Source organism: Raphanus sativus, chromosome 9, assembly GCF_000801105.2.
Source record: "Raphanus sativus cultivar WK10039 chromosome 9, ASM80110v3, whole genome shotgun sequence".
Classification (NCBI taxonomy): domain Eukaryota; kingdom Viridiplantae; phylum Streptophyta; class Magnoliopsida; order Brassicales; family Brassicaceae; genus Raphanus; species Raphanus sativus.
The window spans coordinates 5,081,078-5,091,522 of record NC_079519.1 but is presented as its reverse complement, the minus strand read 5'-3'; the positions used below and the strand labels follow the sequence as shown (position 1 = coordinate 5,091,522).

Genomic DNA, 10,445 nt, shown 5'->3' with positions numbered 1-10,445 from the left:
GTTCGACTTTGAAACAGTGTTTAAAAGGACTGTAAATTTTCGTCTCTACTATTTTATTATCAATTTTGTACTGCAGAACAATGTATTTTCATATAAAAACAGAAATAAAAATGGAATGGAACGGCATGTGTTTCACAAAAAAAAAAGAATGGAATGGAACGGAACTTGAAAAGTTTAGTCAAAAAAGAAAAGAATTGAACGGGAGAATTGCCGAGTGTGACTCAAAACTTGGAGTCAAACCTAAAAGAATACCTCAACTTGGGTCAAAGGCAAAAGTAATTTAAAAGGCTATTGAAATTACAACTATCTCCTTGTGAACAACAAAAAAACGGAATTTTTTTTACGTTTCTACCCCTCGCAAGTCGTCTGTTTAGACGACTTGAAAATAAGTCGTCCAGACGACTTAACTTAAAGTCGTCTGGACAGTTATTCTTAAACATAATTTAAAAATTTTGTAAAAAATATTTTGATAAGTGAAAAATTGGAATTATGTAATTAACATATGTCTTAAGAGATATAAATCAATATATAACAAATTTCAATTGTTTTCAGCCCAGATGAGTGAAAGTAGTGAGTCATGATATTCTTTAGTTTATGTTTCATCAACATATGTTGTAGTATTGTATGTGTTCTTAGGGTTAGATTTTGGAAAGCATTAAAACCGTTTTTGAAAATTTTTTAAATTACCTAAGCGTGTTCATTTCTGTGTATAGTAAACACTATTGAAGAATAATTTGATTTTATAACGTGGTCAGTAAGTTAATTTAGTCATTTTAGTTTAGGGGTTCATTTTAGGGTCTGGGACGACTTAATATTTAGTCTTCTGTGCACAGACGACTAAATATTAGGTCGTCTGGTGTACATTATCAGCCAGAATAAGTCGTCTAAACCGGACCAAACCTTAAAGTTTACCAATGTACTTTTAAAGCTAACCGGATTATTTACCCAATATATAAGGTGATTTTTTTTTTTTTTCATTTTCCGCGAAATTCAGAAACCCTAACAGTTCTCTCTCACCGGCGATATCAAAGGCGATTCGAATTCCCACTATTTCCGAACAAACCATCGTTCTCAACGTCGGCTATCTATCTCACTTCATTCTCACCGTTGTCGCCGCAGCTTCTTCTAACCCTAGCGCCGCCGATTCCTCTAAACCCTAGCGCCCCCGCTTCCACTATTTCCGAACAAACCGTCGCCCTCGCCACCGTGCTCACCAACGTTCTCACCGCCGCTTCCTCTAAACACTAGCTAGCACCGCCGCTTCTTCTAAACCCTAGCGCCGCCGCTTCTTCTCTGTAAACCGTAGCGCCGTTTCTCTGTAAACCCTAACGCCGGTAAGTCATCAATCTCGAGGAAAAGATGAACATAAAACGTTGTCTCTATCAATTTACTCATTCTCACCGTTTCACGTTTATTTTTTCAGATCTATAACCACAATGACGAGTACTCCAACTCCTTCTGCGACTAATCAGGTCCGCTTGAAATTTTTCTACTGGAAGACTTGTAAGTAAGTCGTCTGGAAAGTCTTCCAACTGGACGACTTAGTAGACGACTTAAATATAAGTCGTCCATTTGGAAGACTTTTCAGACGACTTAAATATAAGTCGTCAACTAAGTCGTCCAGTTGGACGACTTTCCAGACGACTTATATTAAAGTCGTCTACTAAGTCGTCTGGAGTAACAATTAAGGCGTGATTGATTTAGCTTGTGTTCTGACTTCTATTGTTGTCTTTGATTATTTTGCAGACAAAAAGGATGGATATTCCAGAACTCCCCCGTAGGTTATACACATTAGGGGAAGAGCCAGAACCCCAGCATAGCATTTCGTATCATTCGGATAACAACAGGTTGCATGCTGCTCTTAAGGGAGCTCTCACTGAGAAAGAATTTGAAGAGCTCAAGGAGTCGAGATTGGGAGTTTTCATCAAGTTCAAGGAGCAGGGATTTGGTTGGGCTTCAAGGCTGGTTCACCACATGCTCTGTTTAAAGCTGGACATTAAGAAGAAGTACGAGATGTGGTGTCTCGTTGGTCCAGAACCTTTGAGGTTTTCACTGTTAGAGTTTGAAATGATCACTGGTCTAAACTGCGAGTACATCGAGGACCTTGACACACCAAAATGTGATGTTACCCCAGAGATGGTTTCTTTCTGGGGGATGATGGGAGTTCATCTGGAAGCTGGGCCAACTACTGATCAGATAATAGATGCACTGAAGAGATGCGGGGATTGGTCCACGGAAGATCGCAAGCGGCTCGCGTACCTTTCCATCTTCACTGGATTCATTGAAGGGAGAAAGTTTTCAACCGCTACACGAGCTACTCTGGCAAGGCTAGTGATGGATTTAGAACGGTTTGAGAATTATCCATGGGGGAGAGTCTCGTTTAAGGTGCTGATGGACTCTTTGTGGAACAAAGAGATTACTGGCTGTTACACCGTGGATGGGTTTATACAAGTTCTTCAGGTCTGGGCGTACACAGCTCTGCCGGGAATGGGTGCTAGTATTGGTAGTCCCAGATTAAACAGTTCGCTTCCACCGCCTCCACCGATTCTGGCTTACGATGGCAGCAGAGGCCGCAGATTCATGAAAGCTGCTATCTTGAGTCAGGTACCTTTCCATCTTCACTTAATTAAGTCGTCTGGAAGGTCTTCCAGCTGGACGACTTAGTAGACGACTTATTATAAGTCGTCTGGAAGGTCTTCCAGCTGGACGACTTAGTAGACGACTTATAATAAGTCGTCTGGAATGTCTTCCAGTTGGACGACTTAGTAGACGACTTATTATAAGTCGTCTGGAAGGTCGTCCAGCTGGACGACTTAGCAGACGACTTATAATAAGTCGTCTGGAAGGTCGTCCAGCTGGAAGACTTAGTAGATGACTTATAATTAAGTCGTCTATTTAGTATTTTGTTTCAAATATCTAACTCGATTCTTCTTCTATTTACTGCAGACCCGCGTGATCAACTTTGTTGAGAAGGACATTAGTGAAATGTGGCCAAAATGGGACTCTGAGGTTGAGGACGTGCCCGCGGAGAACATCATTAAAGTCATGTATGATCGGAGACCGTGGAAGTGGACCATGGATTGCTGGGAAGTCACTGGTACAAAAACTAAGTTTGTGACTCCATCGAAAAGAGCCAAAGAGATGGTTGTGGTGGAGGTGGAGGAGGAGGAGGAAGACAATCAGAGACCTCGAAAGAAAGCTCGTAAAGAGGCTCCTAAAGAGGCTCGTAAAGAGGCTCCTAAAGAGGCTAGAGAAGAGGCTAGAGAAGAGGCTAGAGAAGTGGCTAGCGAAGAGGCTAGAGAAGAGGCTAGAGAAGAGGCTAGTTGGGTGACCAGAGAGGAGTTGGAAAATATGTTCAAGGACTTAAGAAGTGGCTTAGGTGACATGATGAAAGATGGGTTTAAGAAGTGCATCAGGGAGATAAGAAGTTGTCCGATAGATTGGAAGCTGTGGAGAAGAAGGTTGGTGTCACCAATCAGGCCCCTCAAGCCAAAGAAACCGGGGTTAGTAACAAACAGCCTACCCCTCAAGCCAAAGAAACCGGGGTTAGTAACAAACAGCCTACCCCTACTCCTCAAACCCAGCCTACTCCTCAAAAGGATCAGCCTACACTTCAAACCAATCATCCTACTCCTCAAACCAGACAGCGTACTCCTCAAAAGGCAAAGCCTACTCCTCAAGCCAAAGAAACCGGGGTTAGTAACAAACAGCCTACCCCTCAAGCCAAAGAAACCGGGGTTAGTAACAAACAGCCTACCCCTACTCCTCAAACCCAGCCTACTCCTCAAAAGGCAAAGCCTACTCCTCAAAAGGCAAAGCCTACTCCTCAAAAGAAACAGCCTTCTCCTCAAACGAAACAGCCTTCTCCTCTGCCCAAAGAGGTTAGTATCAACTAGTCGTCCATACAACTTTTATTTAAGTCGTCCAGGGTTAACTTGTGTGCAACTTTTATTGCAGAGATTGTTGCCGGAGGATACAGCAGATGAGGCGATCTCGGTATATAAGATCTTGCCGGAGGATAAAGCAGATGGTGTCACCTCCAAAGAGATTGTTCCTCTCACTTCCACTGACCAACCGAGCTTCGCTTCCAACGATCAACAACCGAGCTTCGCTTCCAACGATCAACAACCGAGCTTTGCTTCCACCGATCCAAGCGTTCCAGTTTCAGAACCGAGCCTGGTTGTATTGGACAAAACAGCTCCCACTGCTTCTGTGCGTGCAAGGAGTGAACGAACGAAGAAACCTGCTCCCACGCAGATATCTCCTTATACGGCAGAGAGAAAGAAACTCCTTAGAGTGGGAAAGTATAATCCATTTCCCTCACTAAACAGCCGTAAGTTGAAGGAGCTCGCTGATTGGTTGAAAACTGATCCGTAAGTGATTACTTTACCCATAATAGCTTGATTTAGTCTACCAAAACTGATTGCTTTTTTGTTTGCAGTGATTATTACACTAAGCTTGAGGACAAACCACGTACATCACCAACTTGGTGGTATCATAAACTCCGGACACCCAAAGCATGGCTGGAAGACGTAGTAAGTCTTCTGCTTATCTTTAAGTCGTCTGGTAACTTGTCTTTGTATAGATTTGTAAATATATAAGTCGTCTGGAAGGTTTTCCAGCTGGACGACTTACAAATAAGTCGTCTGGAAGGTTTTCCAGCTGGACGACTTACAAATAAGTCGTCTGGTAGGTTTTCCAGCTGGACGACTTACAAATAAGTCGTCTGGAAGGTTTTCCAGCTGGACGACTTACTAATAAGTCGTCTGGTAGGTTTTCCAGCTGGACGACTTACAAATAAGTCGTCTGGGAGGTTCTAACTTGTATTATTTTATATGCAGCATATGGATGCTTGGATGAATGTGTTGAGGCAGAGGTATCAGGAGAATCCACAAGCTTTCCGGAGCGAGCGAATGTGCTTCCTGGATCACAACTTTTCCCATTCTTGGAGAGACCAGTATCTGTTCTTCAAAGCATCGGCACCTGATCACAAAGGTTTAGGAAGAATGCTACCTAGTGGGGCGTCGTTGTTTTATGACGGATCAATGCCTTCATTTTGCCAATCAAACAAGAAGTGGGGGGAGGACATTGATGATATCTATGCGCCAGTGAACTTGAACAACAAACATTGGGTTGCTATCTGGATATCGATCCCTAAGAGGCACATAGTCGTCTGGGACAGCATACCTTCATCTAGCGTACCAGAAGCATGGGATGAGATAATGGAGCCTTTTCTCGAGATGGTCCCTTATATGCTTGTTGAGTGCGCAGCCACCGAGGAAGAACGGGGCAAATACGGGTTGGAGCGATACACATATGAGAGACTGCTGAAAGATGTACCCACGGCCAACAATGGTGATTGTGGCGTGTACGCTCTAAAGTACATTGAATGTCATGCTCTTGGGGTCCCCTTTAGCGCTAAAGACTTTGCTAGGTCCAATGCGAAGACTATGAGGGATAATATGGCTGTGGTTATATGGACGGAGCTTGTTGATCAGCATTTGAAAAATAATGAGGATGGTGGTATGTTCGTGGGCATGTATGATTAGATACACAAATCTAACTTGTATAGATTTTCTAACTTGTGTATGGCTTTGAACATGTCGTTGTATTTGTATTTGTATATTTGTGTATTAAAAATTGAACTTGTGTATGATTTATGACTTGTGTATGATTTATTTGTGTATTTGAACTTGTGTATGATTTATTTGTGTATTTGTGTATGATTTATTTGTGTATTTGAACTTGTCGACTAACAAATAAGTCGTCTGGAAGGTTTTCCAGCTGGACGACTTATTTGTAAGTCGTCTGGAAGGTTTTCCAGCTGGACGACTTACAAATAAGTCGTCTGGAAGGTTTGGACGACTTACAAGTAAGGTAGTCTAAAAATAGTAGAAGGTAGTCTAAAAATAGTAGAAGGTAGTCTAAAAATAAAATACACTGGACGACTTCGTTAAAGGTCTTCTAAAAAAAATACACTCGAAGGGATAGTAGAAGGTAGTCTAAAAATAAAATACACTTGAAGGGATAGTAGAAGGTAGACGAAACACTGGACGACTTAAAAATAAGTCGTCTGGACGACTTAACAATAAGTCGTCTGGACGGGTAATCAAGACTGGACGACTTAAATTTAGGTCGTCTGGACAACTAGTCAACTGGTTGTGTACATTGTGGTTTCGTATGGCCAGTTTCCTTGCAGTTTGAGCATCTCCGTGCCCTGTGTTTCTTCCTGGGTTTGTGTCCTCTCATCCTAGATAGCTCCAACCAAGATTGCCATCTTGATTTCTTCTGTCTCCCCGGACCACGCTTTACGTTTGGAGGAAAGCATTCTCGTTCCTCAATATGTTGTGACACGATAGGATATATATTCTCTGAGTATCCTGCATACAGATGATTCTTTGAGTAAAGTGGACATACAAGTGTGTCGATATGCACACCAGCATGTGTTCCAGCTGCTATAGCATGAGAGCAAGGTATTTTCTCCACTCCATAGACACCACAATCACACTTTACATGTTCCAAATCAACCACACAGTCTATTGTGCCACCTTTGACAAAGAAACGCCATCCATCAATTGGTTCGACCGTCATCGTATCCGCTATCTCTGATCGAACAGCAAGCAAGTATTCAACACCCCGGCTATGTTCAGTTGGGAGACTCAAAGCATCTTGTCTCCTTTTCCAATACCATTTTCCTAACTTCTGCCTTATGAACTCCAGCAGGAACGGAATCGGAAATCCTCTTGCTCGCTTCAGTGCGGAATTAATAGATTCAGCGATGTTGCTTGTTTTTATGTTGAACCTGTTCCCCTTACAATAAACCCTTGACCATAGCCTGGCGTCGGCCTTCTCCAAATACGTTGCAAGTTCCGGGTTTGCACTCCGTATCTCAGCCATGTACCGGTCAAAATCGTAAACCGTGTGCGCATAAGCAGCCCCTTTCACCAAGTACATGAGATGTTTCCCTTTAAACTTTTTGACAATGTTATCTTGAAGGTGATAGTAACATATTCCTCGGGTTGCCCAAGGAAACACCTTCTCACACGCACTTTTAATGGCCGCGTGCCGGTCAGAGACTATCACCAGAGGCTTGTCATGAGATATACAACTAGCCAATTTTGTGAAAAACCATTCCCAAGAAGGTTCATCTTCAGCATCCACGATCCCAAAAGCCAATGGGAATATCTGAAAATTGCCATCTTGTGCGGCTGCAACTAACATAACACCTCCATACTTTCCACTTAGGTGAGTTCCATCCACCACAATGACCCTTCTCTGATACTTAAAACCTTTGATAGAAGCTCCAAAAGAGAGAAATAGATACTTAAATCTTTTCTTAGAATCAAGTTCTATAGCCGTGATAGAATCAGGATTTGCAATGGAGATTTGCTCGAGATATGAAGGCAGACGCGAATACCCTTCTTCTGCTGATCCTCTCACCAATTTTTGTGCATATAACAGTGCTCTGTATGAAGTGGTGTAATCAAGCGTCATGCCAAACATGTTCTTCATTGCATCAGTGATATGCTGTGGAGTTATCCCGTCAATGATCCCAACACGATCAATGAAAAGACTACCAACATACTTTGGAGTACAGTGTCTCCGCTGAGCGATTCGGTCTCCAATTGAGCATAAATGTTTTTCCACATACTTTGTTACCCAAAACGTGTTTGGCCCATGTTTCACACTCGCTCTGATCTTCCATCCACAACCGCTAACCCGACATATTGCCACAAGGAGAGTTTTTGTTGATTTGTATATTCTGAAAGAAAATTTACCCCTCACTGCTGTCAACCGCAGCTCTGAAAGCAGTGCATCCTTGCTAACAAAACTCTGGTTGACATAGATGCTGGTACAATCCGATTTTCCTCCTTCAATAGCATTTGTCTTAGCATATGTCTTTTCAATTTCTTCAAAACAAATATTATCATCATCTTCCTCGTCCTCATCTAGAACCTTTCCATAAAGACTGTAATCCCCACCATTCTGATCCGTTTCACCAACAATAGTGTTATCAGCATCCTCCTCCCCATTTTCCTCCTCCCCATTTTCCTCCTCCCCATCTTGATTTTCATCTTCAACAGACTCATTATCACCAACATCTTCAGAACATTCATCAGCTTCATCATTATCACCAACATCTTCTTCCCATTCACCAGCTTCATTATTATCACCAACATCTTCTTCCCATTCACCAGCTTCTTCTCTTTTCTCTGAAACCGTTTCCACCTTGCTGCGGCTTGATACACAAAGACATACTCTATGCGTTTTGAGTATCTCGAGCAAGTTTCGAACTTGTCTATCACTTGTAACATGAATGGGAGGACTGCCTGGAGTCATCATCATTTCTGCTGGTAATGAGTAACTAATCACCACAGTCACTGATCTCATGTCCAGGTTATAATCTTCTTGAGCCATTGCAACAAGTTCAGCATGTGTTGAATCTTCATTCAATAAAAACAATCTTGCTCCTTTGAGATCATCAACCACAAAATCCCAACGGAAATCTCTCAACAACCATTGTCCATACACTGCATGTAACTTAAAAATCATCTGCAAATATTCAAAATAAAACACATTAGTAAACATAGAGAAAATGAAGAAGTTCAATAAACATTATCGCAGACGACTTATAATTAAGTCGTCCAGAAGACTTAAAGGTAAGTCGTCTAAAGAGGTCACTTTTGCAATTGAAAATTAAAAGGGACGACTTAATTCTAAGTCGTCCGGCTTTGTTTGTTAAAAAAAAAAATTCAGACGACTTATATATAAGTCGTCTACGAGAAACGGGCTAGTTTTGCATTTGACCGAATCGTGTCAGATCTTTGACTATTTCTGGACGACTTATAATTCAGTCGTCTCTGGAAAGTAAAAATTTCAATATTTTATTCAAACTAGACGACTTACATGTAAGTCGTCCTAGGTTAGTTTTGTAATTGAAAAATAAAACTTGAAATTTAACTTTCTCCAGACGACTTAACTAAAAGTCGTCCAGCTAGACGACTTAATTTAAGGTCGTCCGGGATAAGCAAGGTTTGACCAGAAAATTGGGAAAAATTCTGGACGACTTTGCTTTCCCCGGACGACTTTAAATTAAGTCTTCTGACGGGACGACTTTATATTATGTCGTCTGGTAAAAGTTAAATTATGAAGTTTTATTTTTCAACTACAAAACTAACCTAAGACGACTTACACGTAAGTCGTCTAGTTTAATAAAATATTGAAATTTTAACTTTCCCAGAGACGACTGAATTATAAGTCGTCCAGAAATAGTCAAAGATCTGACACGATTCGGTCAAATGCAAAACTAGCATGTTTCTCATAGACGACTTATATATAAGTCGTCTGGAGTTTTTATTTTCAACAAACAAAGCTGGACGACTTAGTTTAAGTCGTCCGTTTGACCAGAAGACTCAGCAGTAAGTCTTCTACATACAGAAGACTTACTTGTAAGTCTTCTACGCGAACAGATTTTGAAAAAAATTCAAATTCGTACCTTAAACTAGGTGAGATGACTTCGTTTGCACACAGGGTCTTCTCCAACCACCCAGAACCTCAAACGAAAGCAACCGTAAGTCAAAACGAAAGAAATATGGCTCTGTCAACCATCGCCCATATTTTGAATCAAAAGCTTGAGTTTTTTGGATGAATATGGAGAGAAAGTGAAAGAAATGTTGTTTTTAGTTCATAACAATTGAAACAGAGAGAGTGTTAAGAGATTTACGTGCATTAAAGGGCATTAAAAGCTCCAAACAGTTCGTACAAGGTTGTTCCCACTATTCATGGTAGTGGCAATATTGTAAATACTTGAAGAAAATGTGGTTGAGACAGTAAAGAAGCCATTTTCGGGAAAAAAAAAAAAAGGTTAATGGCATTTTCGTAGATAAAATGCAGATGTGGGGTTAAAAACTCAAAAAAAAAATGAGTCAAAAAAAAAGGTTAGTTTTGTGTTTGACTTCAAGTTTTGAGTCACTTTTGCAATAAGCCCGAATTGAACGGTATGGAACATGTTTTAAAAAAACATGTTTAAATAGGACAGACGAAATTTTTGCATACACTTACCAAATTTATCTTTAATTATAATTATAATCAGACATGATTATGTAAAGAATCTGTAAGAACTGGTGTTTAAGATTTTAATATTAAAACAGACCAAATTGGAAAAGATTTTGAAAAACGTGTGATGTTGCTGAATAAAGATGGTGGGTTTAAATCAGGTAACACATCAATAAGATAGATATATTAACTTAACACAAAAAGCATAAATTAGTGCAACATTTACACATTCATTATATTCAGTAAATAATCTTTATGGTTATCAATTTTGTTTAATATAATACTATACAATTTGTTTTGTTTTCTTAAATACAAATAGACTTCAATCCTTGTTCACTATATTTATACAATAAAAAGTGAAATACGGAAGAAAATTACATAGATATAAA

At 40.5% G+C, this 10,445-nt stretch overlaps 1 protein-coding gene across 2 annotated transcripts; it reads left to right on the top strand.

Annotated features, from left to right (window-relative positions):
* The first annotated feature begins 790 nt into the window (after positions 1 to 790).
* On the top strand, positions 791 to 5,549 carry LOC130499928 (uncharacterized). 2 transcript variants are annotated; one of them, XM_056994452.1, is made up of 7 exons: positions 791 to 1,334; positions 1,424 to 2,604; positions 2,947 to 3,279; positions 3,585 to 3,881; positions 3,958 to 4,373; positions 4,442 to 4,535; positions 4,842 to 5,549. In XM_056994452.1, the coding sequence occupies exons 2-7, from the start codon at positions 1,756 to 1,758 to the stop codon at positions 5,547 to 5,549; spliced, it is 2,697 nt and encodes an 898-aa protein (XP_056850432.1). In that variant the 5' UTR covers positions 791 to 1,334; positions 1,424 to 1,755. The 2 variants fall into 2 exon arrangements, 1 of the variants encoding a protein (XP_056850432.1); XR_008938784.1 differs by lacking the exons at positions 3,585 to 3,881; positions 3,958 to 4,373; positions 4,442 to 4,535; positions 4,842 to 5,549 and having other exon boundaries at positions 1,424 to 1,472; positions 2,947 to 3,099.
* The last annotated feature ends 4,896 nt before the right edge of the window (positions 5,550 to 10,445 follow it).